General features: G+C 54.7%; 1 protein-coding gene across 9 annotated transcripts in view; it reads left to right on the forward strand.

The window, feature by feature from the left end:
- The window catches only part of Rgs3 (regulator of G protein signaling 3), a 116,154-nt gene extending 100,675 nt beyond the window's left edge, over positions 1-15,479 (forward strand). For 7 of the 9 annotated variants that reach the window (XM_060381167.1, XM_060381168.1, XM_060381171.1 and 4 more), the window contains 6 exons: positions 1,969-3,156; positions 9,785-9,846; positions 12,388-12,489; positions 12,757-12,818; positions 13,428-13,594; positions 14,529-15,479. In XM_060381167.1, coding sequence (XP_060237150.1) covers positions 1,969-3,156; positions 9,785-9,846; positions 12,388-12,489; positions 12,757-12,818; positions 13,428-13,594; positions 14,529-14,714 — 1,767 coding nt within the window. In that variant the 3' untranslated portion in view covers positions 14,715-15,479. Of the gene's footprint in view, positions 1-1,968; positions 3,157-9,784; positions 9,847-9,882; positions 12,280-12,387; positions 12,490-12,756; positions 12,819-13,427; positions 13,595-14,528 lie in introns of those variants that run through there. The other 2 variants (XM_021648826.2, XM_021648827.2) reach the window with 2 other exon arrangements.
- The last annotated feature ends 357 nt before the right edge of the window (positions 15,480-15,836 follow it).

Here is a 15,836-nt window from a genome sequence, read left to right on the forward strand (position 1 = left end):
GCACTTGCCATCACCATGCTCCTCCCCTGTAGTTCTCTCTCTGTACTGTTTTCTCCTAGCTTGTGACTTGTGCATGGCAGCCATTCCATTTCTAAAGCAGACATTTGGAGGCCAAGTGACTGCCTGTACCTGACCCTGCTGTACAAGTTTAGGAAAACCTCTGTCCCCTCTCTGAACTTAGCCTTTCTGTCTGAGCTCATGGTTCTCAACCCTCCTAATGCCGTGATCCTTTAATACAGCGCCAGGTATGGACATCCTGCCTGGAGACGAAGAGAGGGTGCGACATCTCAGTTCCTAAGACCACTGGAAATACGTATTTTCAAATGGTCTTAGGTAACCCCTGTGAAAGGGTCTTTGGGCCCCAAGGGGGTCAGGACCCACACTTTGAGAACCACTGCTGGGGATTTAGGTTGAATGATGCTTTAGGCTCTGAGGAGTCCCTGAGTAGCCACCGTCTGGCTGGCTCCAGGATTCTCCAGGAAAGGAAGCTCTGTGGAGTCACTGGTGCCTGTCTTTAGCCTGACAACCCTAACCTTGGGTACCATTCCTGATGGGGCCAGGTCATCTTATAGTCCTCGGAGGCTTCTGTTTTCTCTACTGGAGGGATACTTTCATTTTCCTGCACCTGGAAGGGGGCTCTTCCCACAGTGTGCTTTCACATCACTCTGATGCTCCCAGAGCCTGACCTGCGTGTGCAGCACCCTGAAGCTGTCTAGAGCCACAGATGGCTCGCTTCATTCCCAGTGGAGAGAGAGGCCTGGCCGGGGCTTCACTGTGCTCACCACCTTCAGGCATGGCCTTTTTGTCTCCAGGAAACTGGACATTAGTGGTTAGGACATTAGTGGGGGCTTAGTTTCCTTGTCCGTCAAATGGCTATCATGATCTCTATAGCAAGAGGTCAGAACTCATCTGCTGGGGTACCTTCTGTTGGAGCTCTGTATCAGTGTGTGCAGAACATACATTCCCGTGTGTTAGAGCTCCCAGGGTATGTATGCGTGGTTTCCCTTCTCATTAGCGTTGTGTAGAAAAGGCTGTTTGAAGAATGAAAACTGGGTGCTAAGTAGGACTAGCTGCTGCCTTCCGAGCCCTTGAGTATAGCCACGCCTCAGCCAGGCCTAAGGCCTGCTTCCCGCTGTGTGCCTGAGCACTGTGGACAGCCAGGCATGACATTCTCTATGTTCTCCAAGACAGCAACTTCTTACGCTCCTATTAGGGGACAGTGTCTCTCTTTGCAAACACAATCTACTGTCTGAACCCTGTTAAGAATCCCCAGGGCTCCTTCCATTGCTCACAAGGCAGGAAATAGTGCCTTTCTTGCTTTTAAAAATTCGTTTATCCATTCATTTGAAAAAGTTTTCTGCGGTTCTTCCACACTGGGTGACAAGCTCCTCAGTGAGGTTCTGCGTGCCTGTGACTTCTGGTCATTCCAGGTGTTAGGCAACGTCTGAAAGCTATGGCTTTCATTCAGTTGACTGGCTTTAAATATACAGTTACCATTTAGAGCAAATTCTTGTTTGAATGATTCACTTGGATTCCTGTATTAATTGTTGGTTCTGGGCAAGTGACCCTCTGGTGAGGTTCTAGATTGTTCCACAGGTTGAGAACATGGTGGCTTGGGTCTGGTTCTGGTTCATGAAAGCAGAGACTGCCTGGTGTCCCCTTCACACACACACACAGAGAGAGAGAAAGGGAAGTGAGGACAGTGATGGTTCCCATGCAGAGAGAGGGAGCCTGGGCTGGCATGGTCACCGCAAAACAGCAGAGCTGGACACAAGGCTCTTCCCCCTTAGGCAGCCAGTGCGCTGGACATGGAGCAGAAGTTTCAAGCCAGAAGATCTTACAGCCCAGCCTCAGGAGACTCATGTCTGGTTCTCAGACTGACTATGGGATTCTGGTTTTGCTGGCGCAAACAGTCTGGCCTTCAAAGACTCCTTCTCTGAGCCTCCTTTCTTCCTTTTTGTGCTGCAGATGTTTGAGACAGAGGCAGATGAGCAGAAGGAGATGCCCCTGGACGAGGGGAAGGGGCCAGGTGCTGAGGAACCCACACCCAGCAAAGACCCTTCTCCTGGAGAGGAGCTTCCTTCGGGACAAGACCTCCCACCCAGGAAGGACCCCTCCCCCAGCCAGGAGCTTCCTCCAGAACAAGACCTCCCACCCAGGAAGGACCCCTCCCCAAGCCAGGAGCTTCCTCCAGGACAAGACCTCCCACCCAGGAAGGACCCCTCCCCAAGCCAGGAGCTTCCTCCAGGACAAGACCTCCCACCCAGGAAGGACCCCTCCCCAAGCCAGGAGCTTCCTCCAGGACAAGACCTCCCACCCAGGAAGGACTTCTCTTCGGGGAAAGAAGCTGCTCCCGGCCCAGAGTCTCCATCCAGTGAAGACACAGCTACCTGTCAACAGCCCCCTCAAAGCCCAGCCTCAACAAGCAAGGACTCCCCACCAGGCCAAGGATCCCCTCCAACTGCAGAACTCCCATCTTGCCAGGACCTTCCTGCTGGTCAAGAGTCCCCTTCTAGCCAGGACCCTCTGCTCAGTCAAGAGGCCCCTGTCATTCCAGAAGCCTCTGCCTCGGTCCAGACCCTTCCACCATCTCAGGAGTCACCTCCCAGCCAGGGCTCCCCACCTGAGAAGGCCCTCACTGAGAAGACCATCAGCTCTGGGGAGCTACCAGCAGCTGCCGCAGCTGGACCTCCAGCCCCCAGACCCAACTTCGTGATCCCGGAGGTCCGGCTAGATAGTGCCTACAGCCAGCAGGATGGGGCCCACGGGGGCAGCTCTTGTGAGGATGAGGATGCAGAAGAGGGAGAGGATGGGGAAGAAGGGGAGGAAGATGAGGAGGAAGACACCAGCGACGACAACTACGGGGAGCGTAGTGAGGCCAAGCGCAGCAGCCTGATCGAGACCAGCCAAGGTGCCGAGGGCGGCCTCTCGCTGCGCGTGCAGAACTCGCTGCGGCGCCGGACGCACAGCGAGGGCAGCCTGCTGCAGGAGGCCCGCGGGCCCTGCTTCTCCTCTGATACCACCTTACACTGCTCTGATGGCGAGGGTACCACATCCACCTGGGCCATCCCTTCACCCCGCACTCTCAAGAAAGAACTGGGTCGTAATGGAGGCTCCATGCACCACCTTTCCCTCTTCTTCACTGGACACAGGAAGGTAAGAAGGGAATTGCGGTGGGGGTGGTTGGAGGGCAGGGGCATGAGGTACAAAGGGCAGTGCTAGTGGCCCTGGGAAGGGACCAGCATCCTGTTCTACCCTTGCTCCTTGAGAAACTTCCCCGTGAACTTACTGCCCATTTGATAGAAGATAAACCAAGGCCACAAGGTATCAGGAAGAAGAACCCATGTGATCAGATGTTGTATTTTCCCAGCTCCACCGTCCTATGGTCCCTGCTGTAGACAGAGGTGTGGGTTTAGCCCAGAACATTGGGCATTTGGATTTAAAAGATCAGAGCAAGTAGCTGAAAAACTAAAGCCTTGCAGGTCTGGGGAGACGGCTCAGAGGGGCAAAGCACTTGTCATGCAGTGTAAAGACCTGAGTTTGAGTCCCCAGAACCCAAATAAAGCTAAGTGAGGTAATTCACCCCTATAATCCCAGTGCTGCTAAGGCAAGATGGGAGGCAGAGATGTGAGCATCCCTGGAAACTCAGGACTCAGGTACCGGCACCAGCAGCAAACAATGAAAGAGACACTGACAAGACAAGGGTAGAAGTCAGGGTTATCCTGAAATCTCCACATATACCCCCCCTTACACAAACACCCCCACACACGTGCGTACACACACATGCAGCACGCAGGTATGCGTGCACACACACAAATAAGTATTACAACTTGGACTAGAAATCTATGAGCTAACCACAAAAACAGCGTATGTATGTTTGTTGTAAGCAATTCACATCAGCACATTAATCTGCCAGCAGCTCTGTGCTCTGGAGAGTATTTTGTGCCCATTTCACGGATGAGAAATCTGAGTCCCAGAGAGGTTGACCCAGATCACACAGTTTACAAGTGTACAAACCAGAATTAGAGTCTGTCTCCAGGACCAGAGCTCTCAAGGACTCTGCTGTTTGCCTCATGCAAATGTTTATAAACAAGCAAATCAATGTTTATGGGTTTTCTGCTTTGTGCCAGTCCTGTGCTCAGTGCCACAGCAGAGGCTGCAGGAGCAGTAGGGCTGGTCTCAGCTAGGGAGGGCAAAGGAAGGGCTCTCCGTGTGGGCTGGGGACTGAGCCTAACAGAACAAACCATGCCGTGGCCTTTAAGCCCACCAGCCAGCTTGAACCTACGTTCTATCCTTACCTGTTGTGTGGCCTCCAGTGAGCCACCCGCTCCTCCGAGGCTTGCTTTCCTTCCCTTAAAAGCAGGGACACTCTGTCCCTGAGTGGGTGAGGGCGAACTGGATGAGCCTGGGGCCTGAGGACATGATTGACATCACATTTTGGAAGAGCCCTCAGGGAGCCTGGCTTCTGCTTCTTCACTTGAAGTGTATCTGCAATGCTAAACTGTCGTTATGACAACTGTAGGAGGCTGGGTGGGAACGAGGCTGATGCCCAGAGATCCAAAAGTTCAGGAGAGACTCCAGGGCCTGGGACCTTCCAGAAAAGCTAGAAGAAGGATGCCCCTAGTAGTACCTGAAAGGTCAAATACATTTAGGATAAACTGAAGGCTAGAGCACAGGAATATGGCATATGTAATGCCACTCCTTAGCCAAGCCCAAGGCAGACATCACTAATGGATTCCAGCTTACTTTGCTCCCAAATTGGGAGATGGCCTCCAAAGCCTTCACAGCTCTGTAACTACTAGTAATGCCAATACTACAGACCTGGCATTTTGAAAGACGCTTTCTGCAGGAAGGTGGTCAGGCCATAAGGACCATGAACTTTGGGCTTGGGCACCAGGACTAACCCCGCCCTACCCAGGGCTTGGAGGGTGATTCTGTTTCTCATCTGTAAGTTCCAGGAGATGGTATCACCTCATGACATCTCATCCTCAGCTCAGTTCTCTGGAATCAGAATTTCCAGGGCTAGTACCCAGACCCTGCATTTTAAACGAATGCTCCAGGAATTATGATGCTCTCCTGAGCGTGATTGCCACCATCTTAGGCCAGTCCTTGAGGCAGCCTGGAACTCTGCTTCATCAAGATGAGATTTCAGGCCTGGCTACTCTTCTCTAGAGGGCAGCTGAGGACCAAGGGCCCAGGCACCTACCTCAGGCCTCCCATTAAATCCCTCCCTCTTTGTTCTGTTTCCTCCACCATCCTTGCTCCAACACAAATATTTATATACAGAGAAGTCAACTCACATTCATGCAGGCATTCCAACTACTTGCCCCTCAGTTCAGGTGACCCCAGTTCCCAAGGACAGATGCCCCCACCTGGGAGTCCAGCACGTCTGCATCAGCCCCTCCTGCCTCCCTCCCCCCATCACTTCCTCCTTGTCACTTCCTTTCTCAGGCTTGAGTGACTGAGCTGCCAGGGCCCTCAGAAGCTGTTCCTAGCCCGTGGAGGCTGCTCTAGAACATGGGGCTCCTACTCTTTGGGCCCTGAGTAGTTTATCCCTGCCCCTGCCAGCCTCCACTTTCAGCCAGAAACCCGTCCAGGCTGAGGAGATGTGAAGCCCAGACCAAACACACCCCTGTGAACCCATCCCTCACTAGCAGAGGGCCTTGGGCTAGCCCCTGCCTCCCCTGAGGGTGTTTCCCCACTGAGGTAGTTATGGTGATAATACCGCAGGGCGTTGCTGGGAGGTTCTCGTAGCTGGATGCGGAGACTTAAGGCAGAATCTGGCCTTCAGCTCCTGGTGGGTCTTCCTCCATGAATGGTTCCCACGCTGCTGAGACAGCGGAGAGGGGGAGGACAGCAGGTGCAAGCATGGCAACAGGTTTGCTCCCATGTTCAAAGCACTGCACCAGCCTTTCAGACCGTCATGACCCCACAGCATTGTTAATTCTTCTTCTGAGGTGGGATTTCATACTGTAGAGCTCACTGTGTAACCCAAGCACGTCCTTGAACTCATGATAGCTCTCCTGCCTCAGCCTTTCAAGTGCAAGGATTACAGGCCTGAGCTACCACACCTGCTGCTGGCGCTCAGCTTTGTGTCCTGAGCCACAGGGCGAGTCATGGGGCTCTGCCCCTGGACCCCACATGTCCCCTTCTGGTAGGAGGCTAACAGAAAAGAGGCAGCGTGCTCTCCTCTTGACTTGTACCCTCCTGGTTTGGGCCTGTCTCCCAAGGGGAAGGAGAGAGGGTGGAGTCATCAGCTGTGGAGACAAGCAGGCCCACTCCAGTTCTATCTCCTCCCCGACTCTGAAGCCTTCGGCAAGTCCCTTCTTGGAGCACCGGTTCCCTTCGGTCAGATGGGACTAGGGAAGTCGTCCCGGGATGTAGTCAGTTCTAGGTCAGAGAATGTAAAAGCCCCAAGCACAGCCCGGTGATCTTGCGCCAGGCGGAGCTGCTGTGGTCCTAGGCTAGTCACGTGGGCTGCTGTGTGGCTCTGGGCACAGGCTACCAGCCACAGGTGGCAGTCACACTGCCGTCTCTGCCCATGCTGCCATTCTTCCCATGTGTCTGAGCAGAGTCCATTGTGCATCATGTCTTGGAACGTCACGCACCTCGAAGGCTGCCCGCCTGGACTTAGTGCCTTTGCAGGTGTCCACTGAGGTGCAGAGAGGGGGGATCTGTGAGGCTCTCAGTGGATCATTCTGTGTGCCTGGCCCCTGTGTGGGGCCAAGCTGGCTTACGGTGCCCCTGCTGGAGGCCCGCCACAGTGAATGCTGCAGCTGGCTTCAGGTACTGCCTTCCCCAGGAGCCTTGCTAGGTTAACTCTGAGCCCAGGAGCCATCACGGACTTAGATACTTTAGCCTTGTCTGGCCATTCTTTGACATCGAGGAAAACACAGGCGATGGCCCTCTCCTGGCTGTGCTTGCTTCTTCCTGCCCCCTTTTGGTAGCTATGGCCAAAGTCAGAGGTCAGACGAAAGGACTAAGATATCCTTTGTCCACAGGATGGGATCACACGTTCTGTTTTCAAAACCTTAAAGATATTTCCTACGTTTAAATTCCCCCTGTCTAAAATAAGTTTAGCGCATGGACCACTGTTGCCCCATGGTCACACAGGACCCAGCTTGGCCGGAGTCAGATCTGGCACCAAGAGGCGAAATCAGCTGGGAGTCTGCTCATACGGGAGCCCTCAGACCCCACTACCGGCTTTGAGCCAGACTTCAGTCTTTGCATCTTGCCATCTCCAAGAGCCCAGGCAAGTTCTCCTGCTCTGGGCCTCAGTTTCCTCAGCTGCCAGCTGAGAAAAATAGTAGCAAATGGTGCTTGGAATTGTGAGGATTAAATTAGATCATATATGTTTAGAGACTTAGCACAGTGCCTGGTACACAGTGCTTGCAATGGCTGGTGTGTATCAAACAGCGACCCCTTATCTCCACCCCTGTGCCTTTGCTGACTCACACCAGCCCCATGAGGTGGGTCCAGTTGTGACCCTTCATTTTACCAACGAAGGAAGCAGCCGTGGCAAGCAGATGGAACACAGCTAAGGTCAATTAGCTAATATGTGATTGAGCTAGGATTCAAACCCAGGCTGTTTGGAAGCTACACTCTTAATCATGACTGTAATTATAGTGGTAATGACAATAAGAATTATAGTTATTATTCTGAGAGACTGTGAGCTCTGGGTCCCAGAGGTGGCAGGGTGAGGCTGGGCAGGCCCTGGGGATCCCTGCCAGAGTTCAGGGAGGGCCAGGGACTCTGGGCTCGCTTCTGCCGCCTTTCAGCAGGACAGGATGGTGGAGGAGGGGTCGGGGCAGGTGGAGGGAGCTGCCCCCTTTGCAAGCTGGCCCCTGGATGGCCTTGTTGCAGCTGGAAGAAGAGAATCTTGGAGGCCATGCCGGTACCTCCAAAGACCCAAGGCTGCAGCCAGTCAGTGGAGAGATTTCAGAAGCGCTAGGGTCCAGGAGGATCCTACCTGTCTGTCTCAGTTTTTGGTCTTGCTAGTTGCAGTCCCCTCCCACCTTTTAGTGCCCAGGTTTCGTAGTTGGCCTGAAAGCTGAGACTTAGAATCAGAGCTTCTGGGCTTGGACTGGTCCTTACTGAAGATGGCCCCACCCCGCCTCCAGGAGCGGGAGGAAGAATCCATTTCCCAGCAGCACAGAGCCTGGGGGTGGCGGCTGGCGGGAGTGGTCCCCAGGCCCATTGTGTGGGGCTGATAAAGTGCGGAAGCCAAGGTTAGAATGGGAGGAAACCCAGCTCCGTGGCCCTTTCCCACGGGTGGGGGCTCCAAGCACTGCTGAGCTAAGCTAGCACAGCTGCAGCCCGTGTCTCTGGGGCGACAGCGGTGACACGAGGTCGCTGAACTGTTGAGGGCACCTCTGGGTGCCAAGACTGTCCATGGTCCGGGACCCAGACTCCATCCTGGTGAATCTTCTGCCTGACTCTAGACATCTGTCACCAAAACAACTGAACAAATTTCTTCCAGGTTGGTGGAAGCAGCACATATGCCCCGGGAAGCAGCACAACACGTGGGCGTGCACCCCTGGGTGTGCTTACACGCAAGTTTCCCGGCTCTGGTGTGGCAACCGATTCAGAAGAAAGCAGCCTTTCTTGAGTCCTTGGCAACGTTCAGCTTGTGCCATCTTGGCTCTTGAGTGCTGCGCCCCCTGGTGGACAGGCTCTGATTTACACAGGCGGATTCTGTCACTTTAAATGCTTAGTGTTCTTTGCCCAAGTGGCAAAGATCCTCTGTTTACTTATAGGCTTTCTGGGAGGACTGATGAAGCTAGATGAAGGGTATGGGGCAAGGAGGAGATAGAGGGTACAGGAGAGAGGGCCTGTCATGCAGGAGGTACAGCCCAGGCTGGCAAAGGCAGGTTGCTGGGGCTGTAGAGTCTGCAAGCTGCAGTGGGACACAGGGATGGAATTGGAGGCCCTGGATACAGCAGAGAGGACTCCTGGATGCGTTGTCCCAGGCTGCATCCCCTTCTCAGATGCATTCATCTGACACACTGGCCATATGACAACGACCAGTCTGGCTGAGCCTTCCCGTGGGAAACTCGGAGCCAAGCAGAGGAGGACTCAGACCGGCCATTTGAGTGTGGTGATAGAGAGGGCACAGAGGGCATCCTGGGACAGAGGCGTCTGAGCTACTCGACCGAGGTCTCTCAGTCTTACTTTAAGCTGGATCTCAGAGGCAGGAGAGGCAGGAGGGTCACTGAGGATGAGGCCTACAGGGCAAGGACTGTGCAGGCTGGCCAGAGGAGGAGGCTTCTGGAAAAGACCCAGAACTGGAGAGCAGCTGCTGGTGTGGGCCACCGGTGTTCACGGGAACCTCGTGCCGGGTCCTGTGATGGATACCCCGCTGTGTGATGGAGGTTGGATGCTGGCCCAAGAGCACTAGGGAGCCCTGGAATGCTTTATGGCAACGGGGGAGGGTGCTCTCAGTTTCCTTAGACCCCGTGTCCTAAGCTGGCCATTAGGGTCTTGGTTGTGGAAATTGGGGGATGGAGGATCAGAAAGGGACGGTGAGCGGCCAGCTCATACAGCAGAAGGCTGTCTGGATCTGTGTTCACCTGCCAGGCAGGATGTCTGAGGTGAGGCAGCTGTCCCTCCGCTTCTCCCCAGCAAAGCAGGAAGAAGCTGACCGCTTGACCTGGGCTCTCTGCCAGGCACGGAGCACTGGGCTCAATGGGCTGCTTACATGCTGCTGGAGCCCTGTGTTCTGGGTCCTGGGTTTGGGCGGCAGCCCCTGGATACCCAGACAGCATCGTATCTATTTTCTCTGCAGATGAGCGGGACTGACCTCGGCGAGGATGATGAAGCCTCCCGGAAGAGAAAGAGCAAAAGCATGTAGGTTGGAAAGATCCTGGTTGTCATTCCCATGCCCAGGGAGTCTCCTGGAATCCCTCTCTCCTACCCCAGACTGGTCTGTCCTGGATGGGGAGAAGTAAGCGTTCCACCCCAGCCCACCCACACCCCCAGATGGATACCAAGAAGCAGTGAGATATTGAAGACCCAGGATAAATCATTAGCACCTTGAACGTTTACCTTCTCAAAGCAGGGCAGGAAACAAGTAACCCTGGTCCACCCTGGCCTTTGAGCCAAGCAGCAGTGTAGAAAAGTCCTTGGCATAGGAAGAGCTGAACTGACAGTTCTCTGGAGTTCCTGAAAGCTAACGGTCTCATGCGTGGCCAGTAGGGGGCTCTGCTGGCTTAGCTACGCTATACCATGCTCTGCAAGCCTTTCTGGCCCGGCCAGCCCAGGCTCCCCTCCCTTGTAAAGGTTTATTTCTGGTGCCAGAAATAAACAGTGGGTTGTAAGGGTTGGGGTGTGTGAGTCCCCAGAGACTAGAGGAGCAGAGTTACAGGGAGAAGCCTGCGGGCCATCACTCTCCCCAACCCCCCTCAACGGGAACACATTCCGCAGAGGGAGGCTACCTTCCTCCGCAGTTCAGTAGCACCCACAGACAAGAAGGAATTGCAGCTGCCGGAAGAGGACAGGTGTCTCCCCAGGCAGGATGCCTTTAGTGACCCTCTTCCCTGCCCCAGCCCTTGGCTGAAGCCCCCTGGTCTATGGGACGGGAGTGGAAGGAGATAGCTGTGCAATGCCAGGGCTGCTGCCGGGGGCATTAGGTGGTGGACGGAGGGTGCCCTACAGCCACACCCGGTAGCTGCCTTTAAAAGCAGGCATGGTCTTCTGAACGTCCGGAATTCACATTCCTCAAAGCTTAGACAGGACTCTGAGCATCTGAAATGAGCACAATAGCCAGTGTTTATTGCGCTGGGTCCTATAGGTGTTAGGCAAGTGATCCAACTTAAGCTTCACCATTATTCTTTCTTTGCATGTCCCTTTTATGTGCCATTCCTCTTTTTGTAAAAAGGAAATGGACTTATCAAGAGCTTAGTGACTTGTCTAAACCCTGTAGCAAGGGAATGGGTGCCAGGAGGGAGACTAGCCTGCTTTGGGATACTCATCCTTTCTCAGAGAGCTGCTGGTCATCTCGCTGGCTTAGAAACTACTGCGGCTGAGACCCATCTCTGGCCAGCTGTTCCTGAATGCCAGGACAGGTGTGCCTGCAGCCTTTTCGGTCCCAGCACCTTTGTGCCAGGTACTGTGCAAGGCTGCCTTATCTCCCCCACCCCCTCAGTCCCAAACACCCCCAGAAGGTGGCAGGAGTGCCATCCTTGCCAGCTGAGCAGGGGCTAGACACCATAGACTAGGAGAGCTTGGGCTTGACCCCAAGGCTGCTGCTCTCCAGAGCTGAGCTGCCAGCCTCTGCCGGGTTCAGCGCCACACATGATCCCAGAGGTCCTGGGGCATCCAGGCTTGAAGAAGTGCCACAAACTATCTAAAAAGTTCAGTTATTTAAGTTTCTTGGCTTTGCGATTTTGGTAACGAAGTCTCTGTGTGAATCTTTGATTTCGGTAAGCATTTTACATGTCAGAATTTCAGATACCCAAAGTCAACATGAAGAAGGATTATTGAATCACAAAACTAGAGTAAACTGACAGTTTGCACCACCACCCTGGAGTTTATAGTATTTACACTTTTTTTATTCAAGCTCAGAACTCCTGAGGCTTTGGGACCTCTTGTATGTTAATGGGTGGCTCTGGTCTGACACCACTGAGAAGCTTGCAGGAGCTGACTGGGGGCCACAGACTAGGGGTGTGAAGTAGAACAAGGGGCCTTTAACCCTTTTTTGACCAGCAGCTTCCTGAAGGCTGAAATCTGCCTCTGGGAGGAGCAGCCTTGCTAAAAATGGTTTTTGGCTAAAAATAGCCAGTTCTGCCACCCTGGTGGGCAGAACCTCCTTCCCTCCCTCTTTCCTGCCCAGCAGTTTGCTGGCTTGCCCCCCTCGTTGCCACAGTAACAAGGGAGGTGGGTTACAAATAACTGGGCCTGGCACTCTGCCTGGGGGCTGGCCCCAGGGGTTGTCCCCTGTGAACACATGCCCCTTTCACGCAGCCTCTCAGGGTTGGCCGGCAGGGCTGTTTTTCTCTGTCCCCCCTCTGTTCCCTCCCATTTCCTGGCTCCGCCTGTCTGAGTCCCAGCCCGGCTTGCGCCTGGAGTCCAGTCATCCCAGCCAGGATTCCAGAGACAGAGAGTGTGCGAGCTCTGCCGCCTGCACTTTTGCCTGAAGCCCAGGGCCCCGGTGGGAGGCAGGAGCCGGAGGGTGCACAGTTCACATCACCCCAAGTCTCAAGGTGGGGACTCTTCAGAGATGCTCCGAGGCATGTACCTCACACGCAATGGGAACCTGCAGAGGCGGCACACCATGAAGGAGTAGGTGCCCCTCGCTCCTGCCCATGGCCTCTTGCACCCCACGTTTGCAGAGGTTGTGTGGGCCAAGCTGATAAACCCCTCTTCTCTGCTTCTGCCTCCCTCCCCCAGAGCCAAGGACATGAAGAATAAGCTGGCTATCTTCAGGCGACGGAATGAATCTCCGGGGGCCCAGCCAGCCAGCAAGACGGACAAGACAACCAAGTCCTTCAAGTAGGTATACCCTCTGCCATCCCGGGACTCCGCTGATCACTGACTCCTGAAGAGTCGGCCAGGGCCCTGGGGCTAGGAGAGGGGCCTTGTCCACTGGATCTGACTGTAGACTGTAAGACTGTTGTTTTGGGGAGCCTGGTGCCCAGCAAGGAACTCCTTCCAGAAGCCGCTGCTCTGGGGAGAAGGGCAGGCAGGGGTGTTGGGAGCTGGAAGTAGAGTTAGCTGCCCAGCCCAAGGTCCTTATGCATTCTTACCCTCACCCTTCAGGCCTACCTCGGAGGAAGCCCTCAAGTGGAGCGAGTCCCTGGAAAAGCTGCTGCTTCACAAATGTGAGTAGGGGCCAGCATCGCCATCTCTTCTTTTCCCTCTCTCCATCCCTCCCCTCTTCCCATAACTCTGCCTAGAGGGTGTCCACCAGAGCGCCTCCTCCGGTGTCTCCTGGTCCCAGCCAGGTGTCGCAGGGTCCTGTTAGAGAACTGCGGGGCCCACTAGGGCCCCTAGTTTGGCTCTAGGCTTGCTCCTGCCAGGCCCTTCCTGCCCGTGGGAGTTGGCCCTGCCTGCCAGAGGCCATTGGGACCTGTGTGCTCAGATCAGGTTCTCAGAATAAGGACAAACATTCCCATGTCCTGAGGGCTCACACTGGGCCGTGTGCCTGCCACCTCTAGGGGCAGGAACTCTCTAATCCTTCCACAGGGCTTCAGGGGTTGGGACGATAATCCTTATTTTACAGAGGGGGACACTGAGGCATACGCAGGGGGCCGACCAGGCACTCACAGGGAGGACCACAGCCTGGTCCTCCATTGCTCTCTGGGAGGGGGGCTCTTGCTAAGTTGCCAGCATGTCATCTCTCTGGGCTCTTGGAGAAGGTGTCCTGTAGGGTGCTGAGGGCAGGAAAGGCTGACTGTGCCTCCAATCCCAGCCGGTTCTTCCCCTCACAGATGGCTTAGAAGTGTTCCAGGCCTTCCTTCGCACCGAGTTCAGTGAGGAGAACCTGGAGTTCTGGCTGGCTTGCGAGGACTTCAAGAAGGTCAAATCACAGTCTAAGATGGCAGCCAAAGCCAAGAAGATCTTTGCCGAATTCATTGCAATCCAGGCTTGCAAAGAGGTGAGACCGCTGGCCCAGGAACTTTTCCATTTCTAGGAGTAGCTCAGGAAGGGAAGAGGCCTCCCGAGCAGCTCCTAATATCTAGTCTCTCAGGTGAACCAGTGAACACAATCCTGGCCCATAACAGAAATGGCCTGACTAGGCACTACTGTGTGCCTGGCTGGCACAGGCTGAGCTCTTCATGTATGAGGTCCCGTGTTTAATTTCACAATGACCTCTCAAACAACTCCAGATATCCTCACTTTGAACATCTGGGCTTGGGCAATAGCTCAGCTGGGATCAAGCACTTGCTTTGCAAGAAAGCATAAAGGCCTGAGTTGGATACCCAGAATCGGTGTAACGGACAAGGCAGTGTTTGTGGTGTATTCTTGTAATCCCTTCTGGAGAGGCAGACAGGAAGACTCCCATGGGCTCACGGGCAGTCAGTCTAGTTTAAGCGGTGAGCCCCAGATCAACCTGTCTTCAGAGGTTAAGGTGGATGGCACCTGAGCAAACGATGGCCAGGGTTGTCTTCTGGCCTCCACATGCAAGCGTGACAGGCTACACAGAGCCACACGCAAAATGAAGAGGGTCTTAGAGAGCCTGACCAGCAAAGCTCATTCCCACTGAGTGTGCTCTGTGTGTGTGTGCACTCAGGCACAGCTCTCACAGCCCTGAGGAAAGCACCTTCTAATCCGTATGTAGAAACTGAGGGACAATGTCCCTGAGTGCTATCTCACGGCCGCCAGCCTGTGGACATCGCCAGCCTGACCCTAGGAGTGGCGTTTTCAGGAGTCATAAATCCTGCCTCCCAACAGCACTTGGCTAAACCAGGTCCCGTGGTCCCTTGTAATGTCACGTGATACGAAGGGGCTGGAGTGTCCCCACTGTTTCCCTGGTCCTTGGCCTCCAGACAGGCCTCCAGCCCTGACCTAGTCCTTGTGTGACTCTGCAGGTAAACCTGGACTCGTACACACGCGAACACACCAAGGAAAACCTTCAGAGCATCACCCGAGGCTGCTTTGACCTGGCACAAAAACGTATCTTTGGGCTCATGGAAAAGGACTCTTATCCTCGCTTCCTTCGCTCCGACCTCTACCTTGACCTCATTAACCAGAAGAAGATGAGCCCCCCACTCTAGGGACCACCTGTATCCAGCTCAGCGTTCACACCAAGCGGAGCGGGCTCCCTGCCCACCCGCCTCCCTCCCCTGTGACGGAGGGGGCAAGTGAGCCCCCAGAGGCTGTGTCTCCAGACAGACAGATGGACATTTGGATTTGAGGCCTGGACTGAGAGAGACCCAGGCTACAACAGGAGTAGAAGGACCAGTGGCATCAGGTCCTCAATGCCCCGGTACGAGGGGACCAAGGGCCCTGGCAGGTCAGGGTCCCTGGAGGAACCAGATTGGGAGCTGTGGCTCCCTGCTTTGGAGATTTGCGCGGAGACTTCCTGCTGACCAAGTTCCTTAAAGAACTGGCTGGGGTGAGGGTGACAGGAGGCCCAGGCCTGGGCTCTGGGGCCATCCTGGGGGCTGTTGGGACCCACAGCTCAGCCCCTCCCCCACTGAGTTTTATTTATTTAAACAGTAGTTGGATGCTTGGCACATGAACTGTAATAGGAAACCCTCATCCTGTCAGTTTTCCTAACTTACAAGTGCAATATCTTAACCAATGCCTTGCGAAGGCCACCTGTGGGGGTGGCCACCATCCTACAGTTTCAGGGCATTTGCTGGTCCCAGGAACCAGTGGCGGCAGCTGGACCTTGTAGACTGACCAGGCCTTGGGGGGATGCTGTGGAAGTCTGGCACCCCCTGGGAGGGCATCCCCCAGGACATCTGGGAAAGCATAGTGCCCTCTGCCCACACAGAAACACGTGCTGGTGCAAATAAAAGGCCTGTGTTATTCTCCTTCTTGGTCTTTGTGTGTTCCTGCTCTCTAGCCTTCATGGGTGCCTGGGCCGGGAGGCCTGGAAGGCACACTGTCACCCCAGTGGATACTTCTTTCTTGCTACTAGCTGCCGGCCACCCAGGGGCCACAGACACTGCTGTACTGGGGAGGGATGCGCATCTTCCCTTGTTTTTCAGAAGAGGACAGTGAAGCAAGTCATGTGACTTAGGTAAGGTCGGAGGCAGTGAGTAGCAGAGATGGAGTCTAGCTGAAGCCTGATTGGCCAAGGGGTGGCTGCTCAGTGTGGTGGCTAGCTGCCTGTATGACCTTGTGTCGGTTCCTCTGTTTCACCTTACCACACCCTGCACTTGTAATGG

Source organism: Meriones unguiculatus, chromosome 3, assembly GCF_030254825.1.
Source record: "Meriones unguiculatus strain TT.TT164.6M chromosome 3, Bangor_MerUng_6.1, whole genome shotgun sequence".
Lineage (NCBI taxonomy): Eukaryota > Metazoa > Chordata > Mammalia > Rodentia > Muridae > Meriones > Meriones unguiculatus.